Genomic DNA, 20740 nt, shown 5'->3' with positions numbered 1-20740 from the left:
AATTATTATAGATAGAAATAAACTGTAATAATGTTCAGCAAAGTAAGATCTACAAATAAGTCAATATGACAAAAATTGCAATTGACCCCTTAAGGGAATATTGCCCTTCATAGTCAATTTTTAACAATTTTTCGTAAATTTTTGTAATCTTTTACAAAAATCTTCTCCTTTGAAACTACTGAGACAAATTCAACCAAACTTGGCCATAATCATCATTAGGGTATTTAGTTTTAAAAATGTGTACCATGACCACGCCTGCCAACCAACATGGCCGATATGGCTAAAAATAGAACATAGGGGTAAAATGCAGTTTTTAGGCTTATATCTCTGAAACTATAGCATTTATAGCAAATCTGACATTGGTAAAAATGTTCATCAGGATTAGATCTATCTGCCCTGAAATTTTCAGACGAATCAGACAACCCGTTGTTGGGTTGCTGCCCCTGAATTGGTAATTTTAAGGAAATTTTGCAGTTTTTGGTTATTATCTTAAATATTATTATAGATAGAGATAAAATGTAAACAGCAGTAATGGTCAGCAAAGTACGATCTACAAATAAGTCAAAATGACCAAAATTGTCAATTGACCCCTTAAGCAGTTATTGCCCTTTATAGTCAATTTTTCGTAAATTTTTGTAATCTTTTACAAAAATCTTCTCCACTTAATCTACTGGGCCAAATGAAATTAATCTTAGCCACAATTTTCAATAGGGTATCTTGATTGAAAAATGTATCCCATGACCCTGTCATCCAACCAACATGGCCGCCATGGCTAAAATAGAACATAGGGGTTTATTATAGAAGTCTAAGGGAAAATTGTAAAAAAAGCAATTTCAAATGGTCACAACTTGAAAACTAATTTAAATAATGTAAAGGGGTCTTCAGTAACTATTGTAAGACTACTATGGGATGACCTGCTTTTAATTTAACTACTGGGCCAAATTAAACCAAACTTGGCCTCAATCATTATCAGGGTATCTAATACTATTAATTATGATTTTTACCTTATTTTACATGATTTTCAAAACAATAATAGATACAGGTGAGCAACACAGGCTCTTGGGAGCCTCTAGTTTGATATATTATGATAAAGTTCAAATTGAAGGCCATATTTTGGTAAAAGAGAAAATTGTCCTTTTATAGATTCTCATTTCATGTGTTTTAGTATTAAGAATAAAAAAGTTTTATTTAATTCAGTGTAACTGCTGAAATGGTTTACGTGAATAGTCAGACAGACAAATATTGAGATGAATGAACCTGTTAGATCCTTTTGATGATGATGATGATGGATGGCTGCTTAACGTCCATCGGCAAATTGATATACATATTCAGGACGAGAACATGATAATGTAATATGAATATTAACCCTTATTTGTACTAGACCGACACACTGTGCCGAAGTTTTAACATGCTAGTTCACAAGGTAACAGTCCACAGGAAGACATGTCTCCTTACCCGGACACATTATTCTGATTACGAGCCAATCAGTTTTGGTCTTACTCCTTAATGCTGCGTGCTTAGCGGAGAAGCTGCAAATACCAATTTTAAAGTCTTTGGTTTGACCCGGCCTGGGTCTTGCCTGTACCAAGTCAGGAATATGACAGTTGTCCATTCGTTTGATTTGTTTGTGCTTTTGATTTTGCCATTTGATTAGGGACTTTCCGTTTTGAATTTTCCTCGGAGTTCAGTATTTTTGTGATTTAACTTTTTGCGTTATAATTTTTGGTTTAGAGCTTTCCTGATGAAAGTACATTCAGAAAAGCATGTAGGAAGCACCAAATTTATAAAGTTATTTTCATTGTCAACTTTTTGATAAGTTGATTATTTATGAATGCAAACTGACAATATTGTACATACATTTGATTGAAATAGCAGATATTAATGAATGTGAAATGAAAGCAAGTGTTCAACAATAGACCAGTGTCTCTCCAATATGTGAAGCTCTAAATCATACTGATTCTTTAAAAGTCGTGAATTAGTTACTGTGCTTTGTCCTTTTACACAACTAATCGGCTACATATTTCACCACATTGCAGTTTGAATTCATGTCTTCAAACTAATCAACTGGTGAACAGTTTTATCCAGTTACTTTCAGTGAAATAAACAAAATACTCTAACCATCTAATTCTAGGGATTGCCTTCTGTTTTTACAAAAGGTAGATGTTATTTTGAGCACTAATTATAAGAAACACTAAATTAAATAAAGTATGACATAGATATTTCAACTTTTATCATGATGACAGTTTATAAGTAATTTTTCTAAACATTGATCTCTAGGCTACCCAACTACCGTTCTGAAAAGAACACTGAAATTTATTTGTTAGATGAGTAAATTTGTTTTTTAAATTTTGAATACTAGTACATGATATTAAAGGGACATTAACTTAGATGTGTCTTACAAAGTAATTTTTGCTGTCAAATTATCTTTCTTTTATAACAGTGAATGAGTAATTAATGTAGAAAACATCTTTAAATTATAAATACACAATGATTTTTTTTAGAAAATACTTGTCTCTCAATAAAACAATGGTTAGAACCATCTTTTTTTATAAAATGTCATTATGATAGAAGTTTTCATATCCACGTCATACTTTAACAAATAAGGGTATCAAATAAGGAGGCGTTAAACAAAATTGTTTCATTAACAGACAGTCAATCATTGAAAATAGATTACAATGAAGGTTGCTTATAAACCATGCAATTGCTTCAGACTAACAACATTTCATAAGCATTGAGAAACAATATTTTACCAGTTGATGAGTTGGAAGAGATGAATTGAAACTGCTGCTTGTTGTAGATATATGATATATTATGAAAGGACAAAGCTTAAATATGAAATTAAACAGAAACAATCAAAGAATGTCATTCACACCACACTCTACAAAATAAAAAAAACATTTTAAGACAATCTCTGCTGAGATTTCTGACAGGCACATGAATATGTGGTGGGGTTGAACTAGGTTTTTTTTTTATCCCAACCCACCTTTTTTTCTTAATCAGTGGAATAACACCACTGTCCATTCCTCAGTGGTATAATAAATCGTACAGATAATTATTTGTCATCCAATGAGAACGAAAAGGTGCCAAATTCACACCTAATGATACTGTCTTTCAATGAAGAACATTGTCTTGTTTTAATGGTACTAAGAGTTTAATAACCTTGAAATCACATGAAAATTTCCTAAATCTAGTTGAGAACTAAGTGAACAGAAATGACAAAAAATCTCAATAAAATCAACACTGAATTCGTAATTGAACGGCAAAGGGATAACGTCAGACATCAACATATACTTACGAAACTCCTTGCTAGTACTGAAACATAAACCTCTCGTTTGGTTAAACTATTTTACCCTTGTCATATTTTTCAAAATCAGCAAATAGGCAAGTGACACGGTCCAAGTGACACACTTAAAAATGCACAGAGAAAATCTTTAACTTTTGTCAGTGCAATTGGTAATACAGAAGGCAAAAAGAAAGGTATTATACCTAAACATAATTGGAACTATAAACAATTGTCATACAAGTTAACTTCGGAAATTGCCTGTACCAAGTCAGTAAAATGACAGTTGTTTCTCACTTGTACCGGTTGATTGATAACGTTTGATTTTGTCAGTTTTAATGATCTTTCCCTTTTTGAATTTGCCTTGGCGTTCAGTATTTTTGTAAAACTTTTTTTTATAAATCAATATCTATATAATGAAAAGGTAATGGCAAATTATAGTATCAACTACAATTCAACTCAAGTACTTCACAATGGAATCATATCTCCTCTCCCCCACACACTTAAACTGAAACGTGCACGTCAAATACATTTCATACGACAATTGATAGTACTTCAAAATGGAATCATATCTCCTGTCCCCACACACTTAGACTGGAAAGTGCACGTCAAATACATTTCATATGACAATTGATAGTACTTCACAATGGAATCATATCACCACACACCTAGACTGGAAAGTGCACGTCAAATACATTTCATATGACAATTGATAGTACTTCAAATGGAATCATATCTCCTCTCCCCACACACCTGGGACTATAATCCCAGCACACACTTAGACTGGAAAGTGCACGTCAAATACATTTCATATGACAATTGATAGCACTTCAAAATGGAATCATATCTCCTCTCCCCACACACTTAGACTGATAGTGCACGTCAAATACATTTAATATGACAATTGATAGTACTTCAAAATGGAATTATATCTCCTTTCCCCACACACTTAAACTAGATAGTGCACGTCAAATACATTTCATATGACAATTGATAATACTTCACAATGGAATCATATCCCCACATACTTAGACTGGAAAGTGCACGTCAAATACATTTCATTTGACAATAAATAGTAGTGAAGTCTCCTATGCCTGCCATACCCGCCATGAGAATTCATGCAGGATTTGCTTACCCTTCCGGAGTACCTGAAATCATCCCCGGTTTTTGGTGGGGTTGGTGGTGCGCAGTCTTTAGTTTTCTGTGTTGTGTTTTGTGTACTGTTGTTTGTTTTTTCGTCCTATTTCGTTTTTTTCTATGGCATTGGCGGTCTGTTTTCGAATTATGAGTTTGAATATCCCTTTAGTATCTTTCTAGGGAATGTTGAAATCATTATGTTTGTCATAGATTTTAGTTTAAAGTCGTTCATTTGTGACAATATCGTGGAAAATATCAAGATATCAAGCATAACTTCTAGTTCTAAATTCACTGTCCTTAATCTCGCTGGGTATATGGATGCCAGCACTCTATGCAATGAGAGTTTTGAACTGAGGTAAACTATTGTTACCTTTATTTATTGACTGGTAGGACATTATGAATATATCTGAAATGAAAAAAAAAAGAACTTTGGAAAAATTCTTTTTGTTTTTGTTTTTGAGCAGGTTCTGTGTAAATTCTGCTTCAAATGAGTACAAAAACAAGTCGGCCAGTAGGCTTGCACAACTAGTACCGACTGTCTTTTGAAATATCAATACACCAAACTCAACAAATGCATTTTCAATCAAATTCAGCATTTTGATTATATCTTAAGCGATGTATTTGTTGTTGGAATCATTGTATTTATTCAGTAAATAAAATCTTAACCCAAAACAACGAATCTGTTACTGCGATTCCCTTTGCTGTAGAAAAAAAAAACTCAGACACCGTGTTCGGTAGTCGTTATTTTTAATTCAGTATTTGGGAATAGTAGTGCAAAGAGTAAACACATCGAACGTATTATTTTACTATAAAATTGAAATATTGTATATAAGATAAATTAAGCAACAGTACTTTGCCGATGTTCAAATCTGATTAATCGATTAAGAAATCAAATCAAGTAACAATCAAGTAACAAATACAAATTGGGGAGTCGCAAGAACTCCGATAATGTAAATGATAAAAATGTTTTCGATTGTTATTTTCCATCGCTGGACGTAACGTATGATTTTAGAGTATTTTATAACATAATTTTAAGCTTATAACCAAAATTAGACAAATTAAAACATACATATAGTGGTTAAAATATACATCGGTACTAGATTTTATTCGTGTGTCAGATAGCGGAAAGGTCGCTTTAATAACTCATCTTTTGTACAAAAATTATTTTTTTGTGAGATTTACGTGTAATATACAGTTCCCTTTTAACTGTCAATGCATCAATCCCTTTTGTAAAATGTTGAGAGATACACAAATTAGTTATGCAAGATGTCAAGTGAGTAGCAAAGACTCTTTGAACTTATTGGTTATATCACTTATGATGATTTTACATTACTATAGTTTGTAAATTTATACTTTGTTAATACAGCTATTTCACTAACCAAGCCTCTTTTGGGCAGATATTTGATATTCATAGATATTTTTTTGGTTCCCAGATGCGATCTCCAGGTTTCATCTTATAGAGACCACCTTGTGAATTATACCAGTATAAATACATATTGATATCGGTCAAATTGAATTCTGAGGAGACTCAAAGTAAAGGGAGGGTTAGTACATGGTTTTAGTTTAAATTTAAAATCTTAGAAGTTCGAGGCATATAAATGTTGAAAATATGCCGCTCAGCACTAGGTTTTTACCTTTGAAAAAAAAATAGAAGTTGCATATGAATTTTCCATCTGGGATATGATTTTTTTGGAAACTTCATGTAAAAGTGGTACAGTTTTAGCCGTAAAAGCAGTTCCTATGGGATTGTCAATATTTACAGAGCGCAAGCTTGAAATTTGCTGAAATTATATATATATATGGGTTGAATTTATATTTTTGTGTAAAGTGGTTTTCTCTGAACTTGAATTTAAGTATAATTTATCTTAACTGTGACATTATATGGTCAGCTTCATATCGAGATTTTCGATGATGGACATATACAAATAAGGGAGAAAAACATAACAATGAGTAATCAAAGAAAGAAAGACACAAGCATGAACAAAAGAAAATAAGGCATGCAGACAAGCAATCAGTCCACAAAATATTAGATAGAAAAATGGAGATTGAACAACACCAACCACAAACAAAAAAATCCGAGGGTTGGGATGAACTCAGTGAAACGTCTTGTTGCCGCTCAGTTTCAAGTAAAACTGCAGTTATGAGTGGATTCGGTGATATCATAAATTATGAATTGTAGGATATATTCAAACACCAGGGTTTCCGTTTTACTATAGTGAATTTACCATTCTCGTGTAGTAACATACCACCAGCATCTATGACGTTTTTGTATCTTAATTGATACTATGCAGTGCATTCTCAATGTGGCAACTTCAATACAGAGGTAAACTCTTGATTCTATGAGAAAGAAATATTTAAATTTCTCAAGTTCTGCATTTGGTATCACGAACTGAGCGTTAAAATTTCTCAATTTGTAACTTGCTATAGACATTTGATTTATTTGAACTATATCATAGATCCATTATTGACCATCTTGTATTATAACTACTTTTTTCAAATATCCATGGCTTTGACTCTTGCAACTGGACTTTGATAAGTGATCGTATGATTGGTGATACAGGGTATACATATGCTCTAATTCATTTTGAAATCCTGCTATCCCGATTGTTTTTATTCCAAAACGTGTCCGTGTTATAAGCCAGGTTGATAATCTCTTCATTTTTGTCTTGCCTTGACGGAGTCAAAAAGCGAGACATAGGTATGCTGTTTCCGGCGTCGGCGGCGGCGGCGGCGGCGTCAATAATGTTTTAGTTTGTGATTAGGCCTAGTTTATGGTGAACCACTAGTGGTAGGTCAATGATATTTGGTATGCAGTTGTATTGGCATTGGCATATCTCATTTCCATGGAGATTATTTGACTCCGCCCCCTTAGTCATGATCTATTGACTTTGAAACTTTTGCTTAGTTTACATGTATTAGTTTGTGATTAGGTCAGTTCAAGGGGAACCATTAGTGGTAGGCCACTGTTAATTGGTATGCTGTTGTATAAGCTTTAACACATCTCATTTCCATGGAGAATATTTGGCCCCGCCCCCTCAGTCATGGTCTATTGACTTTGAAACGTTTGCTTAGTTTACATATATTAGTTTGTGATTAGATCAGTTTAAGACGAACCGCTATGTTAAATCAATGATATTTGGTTTGCAAATTTATTGGCATTTCCAAGTCTCCTTTCCATGGAGATTATATAGCCCCACCCCCGCATCATGGTTCATTGACTTAGAAACTTTTACATAGTTTACAAGTTAATGTTTGTATTTAGGTTGGTTTAAAGGGAACAACTTATGATAAGTCAATAGTATTTGGTATGCAGTTGTATAAGCATTGGCACATCTCATTTCCATGGATATTGTTTAGCCATCTACATGTACCTTCAGTTATGGTTCATTGACTTTGAATATTTCCATAACATACATGTTAAAGTATTGCTATATTAATTTCAACATTTGCATAATCAAAATTACAAAAAGGCGAGACATATCTCTGTGTTAATAGTTTATTTTAAATTAAATAAGTTTTGATTTTCAGATATTTTGATCTCTATCATCGCTGAAGAGACCAATTTATTGTCAAAATGCGCATCTGGTGAAGAAAAATTGGTACCGTAAATATTATTTGATTAAGTTTTTACAAATACCTGTAATGCTTCTAACTTAATATCCATAAGGGTTATAACGGTTGTTTTGGACTTACTGCCTTTAAAAAGTTTTTAAAATATTTTGTATACAAATTATATTACGTGATGTCAAAAATGTTTACAACAGTTAATGATAGTTATCTCCTTAATCGTCAAAATTATGATATACGTGATTTACTCCAGATTTGAAAATGACGAATTAATTATTTAATTAATGAAACCAAGATTTGTTACGATATCCAAGGTCCTATCTTTTATGGTCACAAAAAAACCATATAAATATGTACCTGTTAGTTGAAAAAGATAAGCATTTCAGTCAATACTTGTGGTTTTAAAGATCTCAAATCAACCGTTAATTTATTTTTCTAAAATCAAGTAGTATTGATATAGGTTGTATCATACTAAAGTTTAAATTTCAGATAAAATAGAAGCATGTGAAATTACTCTGTTGAAACTATGGAAAACGGAGTTGCTGAGAAAAAGATAAATGGATTCAATAAACATGATAAAGATCCTATGGAATTATATCTCATCAGAATATCACCACCATGTAGAGCAGTATGGCTGTATCTGCTACAGGTTAGTCAGCACATCGAAAACTATATTCGTTAAACAAATAATTCATATACTTGTTTTCATTTATTTTCGTGGATACCAATTTTCGTGGATTGAGGAATAAATGTATTTTCGTGGATATTTGATTTCGTGGTTTGGTCAAAGTCTGCATACAAGCCTAAAGAAAATGTGTACTTTGTTGAACATTTAAATTCGTGCTTCACGTATACCCACGAACATTGGTTCTCCACGAATAATAATGAATAGTATTTATATACTATATAGTAATTATTTTATATCCATGTCTATCTCATTTTCAAAGTGATGAAATAAAAAACAAAATGAAAAAAAATGGATGTAAAGTTTTAACATTTAAACACTGTAATTCAATACGGTTTTGAAATTACAGAAAACCTAATGTTCATAATAAGCATTATGCAATATGACCTTCTTAAGTAACCGTCTTGATCAAACACCGGGAATGATAAATAGATGATTTAAAGTACGAGTTTCTTAAGTGCAAATCTGTCTTAAAAAGAGTAGACAAGTTTGTGTCAATAAGAAATATATTTAAGGATATATGGTATGACTGTCAACAGGTCATTTCTTCACTAAAACAATTGAAGAGAAAACAAACATAAGCTAGTCACTGTAACCTAAATTCTAAATAGTTGACACTCAATATAGACGTGTATTGTATTAATTGTAAAGGAACAAAATATGATTGTAAAACGCGTTGGACGGAAAATTCGATGTGTCAATAAATTTCAAAATTTAAAGACCATAAATTAAAAAATATCAAAGCTATACCCATATTGGTTATTTTCTTTCCTTCTTTTTGAAAGACATAAATACACAACATCGGTTTAAATTCAACATTTGATATTTTTCTAAAGCGGAACTTTGGCATTTCGTGACGCAGTGGACATCAAAAGAATATATTTTTTATATTTACCTATCTACTTATTACATATCATTAAACAGTTTTCTACTAAACTGGATTCAACCAAAGACGTTATATTATTTATCTTTTGTTAAGTGCTTAAATAAATATACTATATCTATAACTTAAAACTTTAATTAAATTAAAAAGGTCCAACAAAGTATTTAATAGTATATATTTATTTTTCTAAATGAATTAGAAATAAAGACATAAACACAAATTTTACTGCGTTGGAATCGTTTATCTTAGATAACAACCAACATAAACGCTCATAGGCAAAATATTTCAATATCAAACATATTTAACTATAACATGTAGGGATAAAAGGGACTAAAAATCGATAAATAATTAATTTGCATTTTGCCATGGCATTAAGCTGACTTGGTAACAGACATAGCAGGATATGTCGACGCACCCTGTCTGTAACTTTTAAAGTTCATGCGATTCCCTCATGGCGGGTGATGCATGCATAACAGGAGACGATTACCCTGTCAACTCACCCGGTCTCGTAACTTTTGAAGTTCATACGATTCCCTCGGTTTATGTTTGTTACCTTGTCTTCTTAATCGATTAATTAGATTTAAATATCGATAACTACTGCTGCCTGAACTTGGTAAGATTGAATTATAAAGGGTACAAATTTATGTCTTATGATTTGCTAAATCACAAAGATACAGTGAACAGGAAGATACCTTAAGGTGACACATTATGCTGACTCCGAAAAGACCATTCTTTGCTTTTCTACCTACATGTTCTATGCTTATCGGAGAAGCATAAAGTACTTGGTTTGATATATGATGAAATTGTATATCCAATTTTAATTCTCTCTTGAACACTATATTAAGTAAAGAGCATGCTCATGTCAAACACTTTGTCACATTCTTCTGTACCTAGAGCATGACACAAACTGTATAATTTGGAAAGGAAGGTTAAGGATACTAAAATCTTTGAAATACTCGTATTCTGTAAATACCATACAAAAAGTCATAAAAGATACCTGGCTTATAATTTAATACACCGTGTAGACAAAACTTATCTCAGTTGCACTTGATTAAAACAGTAGGGTATCCACATGAATCATGAATAACCAAAAACCAAAAATTCCAAAAGGTCTTGCTTAATCTCGCCAAGGTCCTCTGTGCCTCGCGTAGAAAAACCTTAGATTTTTTATATATATCAACATCGTATGAACAGTAAGCTTACAAAATATGAATACAGCAATAATATTTCATGTCGGTATTGATGTTGTTATCCTCGAGTACGAAACGTTCAACAGTGTGGTATAGATCAAGTGGTTGTATAAAGTCATTAACTGAGATACAAGACTTAAAATAAAAAAAGATATTTATCCTGACAAAAAAAGAAATACCAAGGGACAATCAAAAGAGACGACGCAAACCTATATAATACAAGACAAAGGGTAAAGATGAAAAGACAAAAAACCAGTCGTCAAACAATATACATGAAACTGAACATTTAGGACATTACCAATCAAAAACCAGGATATAAACATGTTAGCAATTCCTGCTCTTACTAGTGAAGCCCGTCGCGTTACTGATGTTAAAATCATATAAAAGTAACAGCTTCGTGCTGTAGAGGATTGTTAATTGTCTCTTATCTAGCAATCATAACCCACCGGTACATAAAATGAGTATACCTTTTACAAGAGTCCCAAGTCGTAAAGTTGAAATCATCCCTTCGGAAATTTTACGTACGCTATCACAAGTTGTTTGACCGTTATGGAATATCTCTTTCACAGATGACGACGGATATGTTCCATCTTTTGTAACCACAATCCTGTCCTCTTTTCCTTGAATGTGACCTACCGGAATCAAAATATCACCGGGTTTGTACTTACATGAGCAATACGATGTGGAGCATAATCTGCTTACCCTACCGGAGCACCTGAGATCACCTCGCTTTTTGGTGGGGTTCGTGTTGTGTTTTGTGTACTGTTGTTTGTCTTTTCGTCGTTTTTCGTTTTTTGACATGGCATTGTCAGGTTGTTTTCGACTTATGAGTTTAAATGTCCCTTAAGTATCTTTCGCCTCTCTTTTACACATGAGCCAATGTTTATATAATATGAAATGAAAAAAATAGAATGGTATAAACAAAATCATGACCGATAAAAAAAAACACACACACAAATAAGATATCACTTACTTACAAATGAATTATTTCTTTTCCAATTCTTGTTCAAGTTTAACATGCCGCTTTTATATGCAAAATCTTATAAAAATCAACGACATGACACATTTACTGTTACTTGTCCTTAAAAACAACTTTGGGTAAACACACTTGCAGTGTAAATATAAAAATAAGGAGATGAGATATGATTGCCAATGAGACAACTATCCACCAAAGTTCAAATAAAGTGGATGTAAGCAATTATAGACACCCGTACGGCCTTCAACAATGAGAAAAACCCATACCGTATAGTCGGCTATAAATGATCCCGACAAGAAAAATATGAAGCAATTCAATTGAGAAAACTAACGGCCTAATTCATAACAAAACAATTCTCGAAAAACAAATATGACAAAAAAGTTAATTTCTAATTATCATCTTAAGAGTAAGAGTTGATGTAAGGGTTTTAGTCAGTAGTTGAAATGGTCAGTTTAAAGCAAGACCATATGAATTTCAAATTTCAAATGAAAATATGTAACAAAATTGAATATTTATGCGTGAAGCACTAACAGTACACATTTATCTATGCTATAAATGCTCTGCAACTTTGTACTTTATATGGCTTTTTTTTACTTTTTTTATTCGAGTGTCCGTGATGAGTCTTTTTGCGCGTCGTCTGGCGTACACATGTTTAATCCTGGTATCTAAGATGAATTTATGATACGAAAACAGAACAGTATTTTAGTTTTAATATCGTAGGAATTTCTTGGTAAAAAATTCTTAAAAGTAAATGTACTTGTGTAATAAAATTTGACTTTTATTTCATTTTCAATACATTTTGTATTACAAATTTTGAGACAAATTACATGTAACAGTTGTACAAAATGTCCTTTTTTAAATAATGAGGAGCATGCTAGTGTAAAGCTTAAACGTTTGGCATGTCACAAAATCAGATGTTTATATTTGCACTTACATCTGCATGCAACCTATATATTTACCTGGCGATTATCAAGAAGATACCGCTTTGTCAATACATATAATGTTACTAATGAAAATAAAGTGCACGAAAAATAGTAGTTTAGACATCTATAAGATAGTAATAAAGGTATCATGCTGTACAACTTTATTGATTAAAGATTTCATTGTCATCACAAATTACATAATACTATAAGTTTTCAAATACAATACAAAAATAGTCCGATTATTTCTTAAATCTTATAAATATGTAAATATATAATGAGATTTTCAAAATGTTACAATAGATATCGTTAAAAATATTTTCCCCGTATATATGAGATGTGAAGTGAACTTAATATCCCCACACTGTGAAAATCTATGAACAAAACGGGTGGATATCTAATATTCTTTAACCTCAAAACAGTCTTTATTTGTATGCATTTTGTTAAAATAACTTGTTCAGTAAAAGAATCATAGTGAATTTCAAAGAGTGCTGGGGTTTTTCATTCACTGTTTGATTTTAATTACCTTAATTTCCATAGGTATTCAATAAATGTTTAAATGTTTACCAATGTGTCGATCTTTTTCTCACTGGTTGTTATGTTAAATGAAAATATTTATTTTCAGTGTAAGTCAAGTTAAAAATGTTTATAGTTCAAAGTACTAGTGTACGTTAAAAGAGCATGCGCTTTGGATAAGTTTAAATGTGCTGAAAATAAATGATCTTGAATACAGTGATAGGTATTAAAATAATCTAAACAAGTATGGGCCTTGTTTTGGTCGATACTCGATATCCTCATTTGATTTCTTAAGTTATCCTTGAAAATCACTTAAAATGTATCGTTTCATAAAGGTCAATTTCGACAAAAGATATTCAAAACCCGATTTACGAAAGACGAGAATATTCACTAAAATTCATTAACAAATTTATAAATAATGGCTTAGTACTATAATAATCGTAAAATATCTACCATAGATACTTCTCAATTTGTATTTTTTTTCTTCTTGTTTTACAACGCTCTATTTCGCAAAACACATATATGGAAAATACTAGTAAGTTAAGTGTGTGGCTTAAATATTTTTGAATTGAAGCAAGACCTGTTCTTCAGCTACAGTGCAATTTTGGAATAGGAGAAAAAAAATGCAATATTGATATATATATATATACACATCTAAACATGTGACAACTTTATGACAGACAATCTCCATCGGATAACACGTGGTTATACAGGGCTAACACCATAATATATATATAATTCGTCTCAAATTTAGCCCAACAATGTTTGATCTTCAAATTTGCGTTAGCAAATTTATGTTCTTCCCTCAGCGGGATTCGAACCCTTGCTGTTGTGACATCGTGGCAACACCGCCTGCACCGTGTCCAGCGCCCTAGACCACTCGACCACCTGTGCTACATATATATCGAACAACGGTTAATGTAAGAATAAAAGGTTCTTTCTAATTATATTATTTCTTACAGAATAATGATGCCGAAAAGAAGTGTCGAAACGTTTCGTTGATGAAACTGATGCTCCATACATGCCATGAACCAGGAAAAACTAGTATTTTTTATTCAAAATTATATTTTTAATAGGGTTACATTAGATAAACACCTTAACCATAATGAAAAAAATGTATGATTGTAGTGACTTGAATCCAAACCAATGACCGCCATGGCCAGACCTAACGACCGTGGTGCATCAAGCTTGAGGAAAATTTCATCTATTTTGTTAATTTAAAATTTACAGGTCAAATATCGTGTATACTTATTGCATATGTTTCTTATGTATGCAGCTTTAAAGTGCAGCAATTGGAATTTATATTTGAAAAAAAAAATTAAATGTTAATTAAATTCTATAAATATCTTTATGGATTAAGAAGATATTTTAAATTTTAGTCTGTTTTTTTTTCATCTTCGAAACAGCATGACGGCATATTTGGAAAGCTTGAAATTAAAATCCTATTGTACTGGAATCTTCAAGAGATTCATAGGTGATACTCAAGGGGTTATAAAGACTTCATTAAAATTATTCATGTTTTATAATTCTATCATTAATAGGCTATCGAAAAATTAACTAGCTACTAAATTACAAACGGATGACAAAAATTGTATTTTTATATATTTTCTTTGTAGATAGTATTTCAATTCAGATTAATGATAAAAAGCCAAAACGCCCTACGAAAGTTTAAATAGGTTTTGTAAATATAAGTTGTAGTAACTAATTAAATGTCAACAGCAATACTCGAATCAGTTATTCGTTTAGAAAAAAAAGAGCTCATATTTTATGTATCTTTCTAACTTTTTTACTCAATGACGTTTGGATAGATATTCAATACTCTGTATACATTTTCTTGGTCATATTATGTTTTCGCATTCAGTCGTCAAAAATAAAACCGTAGTTAACTTAAACATTCGATTAAAAAAGGTAAAATAACAAAAATACCGAACTCCAAAGAAATTTCAAAACGGAAAGTCCTTTATCAAATGGCAGAATCAAATGCTCAAACACATCAAACGAATGGAAAACAACTGTCATATTCCTGACTTGGTACAGAAATTTCCTTATGTAGAAAATGGTGGATTAAACATGTTTTTATTGCTAGCTAAACCTCTCTAAAATACACTGTATTCAAGCTGTCATTAGTGTTTTTTTATCAATTCGTTACAAACTCTCATTACGTTTTAAATTCGTACATGGATGTGATAGCGCTGAATTTGTGAAAATTGTGCATCTTTAATGAGCATTAGCAGTTTAATATCATGTGTATCCTTGTATTATTTAAGACTCAGACTAAAACTCACCCTGATTATTCAGCACCTTCTACAAAATGTAATGACCGGAATATTCTTTGGGTGAATTATCTTAAAACAAAAGAAGAACATACTTAAAGGGATCAAAAGTCGAAAAAGAATAGGTAACACCGCAACCTAAGGAAAAAGCGAAAAACCAAATAGTTCACATAATATAAAAAAAGAAGACGTGGTATGATTGCCAATGAGACAACTCTCCACAAGAGACCAAATGACACAGAAATTTACAACTATAGGTCACCGAACGGCCTTCAACAATGAGCAAGCCCATACCGCACAGTCAGCTATAAAAGGCCCCGAAATGACAATGTAAAACAATTCAAACGAGAAAACTAACGGCCTAATTTATGTACGGAAAATGAACGAAAAACAAATATGTAACACATAAACAAACGACAACCACTGAATTACAGGCTCCTGACTTGGGACAGGCACATAACTCTACAAAGAAAAACTAAAATTGATCAACACGAACTATACCAAAGATTAGGGGATAAACTCAGGTACTTCGGAAGGATAAGCCGTTTCCACTTCACTAGTCGCACTTGTCCTACTGCAAAAAAAATTAGATTAAGGTGATCAGTCCGTAGAGAGTAAGGAATTGTGGTTACGACATTTCCTACATATCCGTTATCATTTACAGATAATCCGAAAAGGTCAAACAAGTCATGATGACGTCCGTTAAAACTTCCGAAAAAATGAAAACAACACGTTATACATTTCATGCGTCCGAAGCGATTTTCTGGATTTACCTTCATCAGGAACGCTCAAAGTCGAATATTTGAAAGCCAAGAATGTATAATAACCTAAATACGTGACCAAAAAGGACATAAAAAAAGATTAATTTATATTTACCATTAAGAACCCTTTTCAGTACCTTAAATGGTAACCATCTTTCAGTGAAATCCTGAAAGGATACACAAGCTCTTATATACTTTTACGTAATATTTCTTAAATAGGTAAAGGTGGAGGTTTGTGCGCATTTGACCCCCGCCACATCTTTTGACTTGACGCAACTTAATTAGGCCATCTGAACCATGTGTTATTTTGTTTTTTACTTTCTGTCTTTGTTTTTACGTCTCTTTTTTTTCGGAGGAGTCATGTGTTGGTTGTACTGTCCAATTTATTTAATAATTCCTGTTATCCTTTTAAATGTATTATTTATATGCTGGTGTTGCCATATGAATATTGAAAGATCAATGTGGAAAATTGAAGTCATCTCTCTCGTCGTAAAATTAAGTTTTAAAAAACCCTCACTGAGTGGTTTTATATGTAATTCCGGCCAGCAGTATATGCTCAAATATGTCTAGTTATCGAAGGATAGATGCAATCAACATACTCATACATACAAACGTGACGTCAAAGGGTTACTGCTAGCTTATGATTCTTCTTTTTAAGTTTAAACATGAATTCTTCATCATACGAATATAGTATGCGAGAAGCGTAGCACAGCTGGTACTCTCAGAAGTGCCGCATGTATTTTGAAGTGTCAGTCTGAACTATCTGTATTTGTTTTTACACTAAATCAGCCTTATCAGTGTCTGTGACAAACTGTGTTGTTACCTATTGTCACAAGCTAATGCCAAAACATGTATACGTAGCTGGAGAGAGATACTCGTGGTCTAGCTATATATTTTCTTATCATTATTGTATTCTTTTTAACACTTGTTCTTCAATCAATGTGTGGCATCTACTGCTTTGCATCATTACATACGATTGTTATGTTTTTGTTCTATTATTTTCAGCACGAAATTCCACACATCTTACATGATGTAGACTTCTCAAAGCATTCCACGAAGATACCAGAAGTGTTCAAAAGTCATTCCCATCAAGAAGTTCCTTTACTAAGGGATGGAGAAATTGTTGTTTTTGAAGGGTACTTTATTTATTTTGATCAACAACAAAAAACTCAATTGTCTTACAGTTTTATTTCTCTGAAATCTATTTTCTAGCATTCAATCTTATTATATGATTACACAACAATTTGAAACTAAGGGATATATCTCCCTCATACAAAGCTTGACCCCTTGTCCTAGTTGGCAATATGTTTAGTCCTTATCGATTATATCATCTCGCCAAAGTTTGTATTAAGTTTTTGATTTTTTTAATCTTTTGTTCTCGAGCATCACTGAAGAGACATAAGTTGTCGACAAGCGCATCTGGTGTAGTACATTTGTACCGTTAATTGTTATTTAGGCGGTGAAAGAAATATGACTTTGCTTATCAACTTTTTTCCATCAGCAACAGCAATAGCCGATTTTTTTTTATTTATTTATTATTATATGGTAACTAAGTATAATTAAATTTCTGCTATGTGCATACATCGAATATCGTTGTTATATATATAGGATAGTCTTACATGGAAAAAGTCATGTCTTTTAAAGTATGATTAACCATCCCGATCATTGTGTTCTTTCAATTAACACTTTTTAATCTGCAGTAGAGTCACTTTTTTCGAAAAATAGTATGTATGAACACGGTAGTCAAATACATTTTGCATCGAATGACGTAATATGTTCGAGAACCAACAAAGAGGTCCAAAACAGAACAACTGAAATTAGTCTTTCTATGTTAAGCACAATTATGCTTGACAAACGACACCCGTGGTTTTGTCTAGCGGTCTACCAATTTTATGGGTTTTTTATTCCGAAGACTCAAATCAAGTGCGTCAGATAATGTACATTCTCTGTATTAGTCATATTCAATTTAACACTTTCTACGATAGAAATTTAACAATGTCCCGGTTTTATTCTAGTTTCATATCCCGATTCTAGACGATGAATATACTGGTTTACATCTGTCAGTCTGTCCGGAACACACTTCTTTCGCATTTTTCTCAGCAAATACAATTCATAACTTCTTGTCATGGCACCATGCTTCCTCTGGTTATGTCATATCGTGTGACAGGTTTTTCGTTCCTTCGATGATCTACCATATGTTTGATAAAAACTTAAATATAAGGTAATCATAGATACCAGGATTACAATTTGGACGCCAGACGCGCGTTTCGTCTTCAAATGACTTATCACTGACGCTAGAATCAATAAAGTTAAAAAGGCCAAATAAAGTTCCAAGTTGAAGAGCACTGAGGACTCAAAATTCCGAAAGGATTTGCCAAAAACTGCTAAGGTAATATTTTCCTTGAGTAGAAAATCCTTAGTATTGTATGAAAAAGTATGAAATTTTCGTCACATTGATATAGTTAACAACATTGAGCAGTGGTTAAACTAGTGAACTTATGTTCATATTACATATTTTATTGAAGATGCTTTGATCTATTGGATTTTTTAGAGTGCCTTCTTAAACTCCTAAATTCTATTTTACAGTCAAGCAATTTTACGATACCTAGCGATGAAGTATACTAATTATGCCGGATATGGATTAAGTCTTCAACAGCAAATGTTATCTGAATCTGTAATTAGTTGGTGCTTTAGTGAAGTACACAGGTATGTTTGTACAACATTTATTACTGGAAAACCACTTGAGTTTCAGTATTCATAATCATAGTATATTGTTCTTTTTGCAAACGTATTTATTTACAATTATTTTATGTTTTAATTTTCCTTCAACTTTTTAAATGTTCTTTTAAAAGACATAGCAATATTTTCGAGAGAATATTGCGATTACTATGCGGAAGTCCTATTACTGGGCATGAACCCAAGGTATTGCTTTCACGTCATCCGCCTGTTCGTCCAATAAATGTTTTCGTTACACTTTTCTCCTGGACTGCTAAAAAAATCACTTAATTTTTGGTAAACAGCTCTGACCGTGATAAACTGTATAAGTGCTTCATTGCTTTTTCAGACACCTACTCGAAGGGGAGGCTACTTCATATAATTAATGTATTCGTCACACATTTCTTCAGTACTACTGAACAGAATTATATCATATCCGGTCTACAACTTGATAGTTATGACTTGAATTGTTTAAGTGCTTTTTTATCTGTGAGACACTAGCTTCCTGTTTGCCTATACTTTGAATTGAATTACAAGTAAGGGAATGCTTAGAACGACAACGCGTGCAACTTCTTGTTTTCATTCGGCCACTTGAATGTCTGTCTTTCTTCGACTTACGGATTTTGATTGCCCTTTTGGTATTGTTGCCTTTTTATCTTTTTTATTCGAGCGTCACTGATGAGTCTTTGGTAGACGAAACGCGCGTATGACGTACAAAATTGAAACCCTTGTATCTATGATGAGTTTATTTTCATCAAGGATACAAAAATAATAATGCATACTCATTTGACGCACTATCTATTACTTTACATTTTGTGCTTAAGATCTATTTGGTCTTAACAATAGCTGTATCGAAACGTACAAAACATGTTTCTGTGAATATCTAAAATTGTTTTTTTTTCAGGGTAATTGGTTATTCTTACATATACCCACAATTTTTGGACTACTACAGTCTCAATACTACAGAGTCAAATGAGTGTTTGATTGAACATGGACTGCGTCAAGTGACAAAGCTTCTGGAAGTTATTGAAAATCGTTATCTCATGAATAACAAATATCTAACAGGACCAAGGACAACTATTGCAGATACTTCTGTAGCAACTGTTTTGGTGCTCTTGGAGTGGACAAATTTTAATTACAAAATGTGGCCGAAAGTGGAAGCATGGTTAACAAGAGTTAAACAACATCATTTCTGGGACGAGGTTCACTTAACACATACCGACTTTGTAAAGGATATTCAAAGATCAAGTTTGATATATGACTAAGCATTTTTCTCCATCTAAGAACATGAATGAGGAGATACAATTCATTATAATTTTCCGAAGTTTGTCTAATATGTGATAAAATGTGTCTGCCCAAACATGTAATATAGTCTAGTATAGTTCATTTAGTATACCTCACTTTCTAAAGCGGGTAGTAAATTGTGATTGGAGTAGTCCGTCGGTCTGTCCATTCGTCCTTTTGTTTTATTTTTGTATTCGCAAATTGCTCCTGAACCGCTGGAGACAATTTTGTGAATTTTTCACACGATTTTAGTACTCTCTGGATAAATCTTTGCGCCTCCAATCTCATTTTATCCATCTGAAGATTTTTATGGTTCACTTTGGGATGACATATCCACACACTATAGTGCACATTTGTATCCGCTTCTGCTCCTAAACCACTAATAATAATTTAATGAAATTGTCTCAGAAACTCCTCCTAAATAGATACAAGAAGATGTGGTATGAGTGCCAATGAGACAACTCTCCATCCATTTCAAAATTTATAAAAGTAAACCATTATAGGTCAAAGTACGGTCTTCAACATGGAGCCTTAGCTCACACCGAACAGCAAG

At 32.4% G+C, this 20740-nt stretch overlaps 1 protein-coding gene across 1 annotated transcript; it reads left to right on the top strand.

Annotated features, from left to right (window-relative positions):
- Positions 1–8356: 8356 nt before the first annotated feature.
- On the top strand, positions 8357–20289 carry LOC127702166 (glutathione S-transferase theta-1-like). The gene is made up of 4 exons (XM_052206274.1): positions 8357–8633; positions 17194–17324; positions 18775–18894; positions 19808–20289. The coding sequence occupies exons 1-4, from the start codon at positions 8511–8513 to the stop codon at positions 20166–20168; spliced, it is 735 nt and encodes a 244-aa protein (XP_052062234.1). The 5' UTR covers positions 8357–8510; the 3' UTR covers positions 20169–20289.
- The last annotated feature ends 451 nt before the right edge of the window (positions 20290–20740 follow it).

The sequence above is a fragment of the Mytilus californianus genome, unplaced genomic scaffold (genome assembly GCF_021869535.1).
Source record: "Mytilus californianus isolate M0D057914Y unplaced genomic scaffold, xbMytCali1.0.p SCAF_5, whole genome shotgun sequence".
Classification (NCBI taxonomy): Eukaryota; Metazoa; Mollusca; class Bivalvia; order Mytilida; family Mytilidae; genus Mytilus; species Mytilus californianus.
This window is presented reverse-complemented; position numbering and strand designations above follow the sequence as displayed.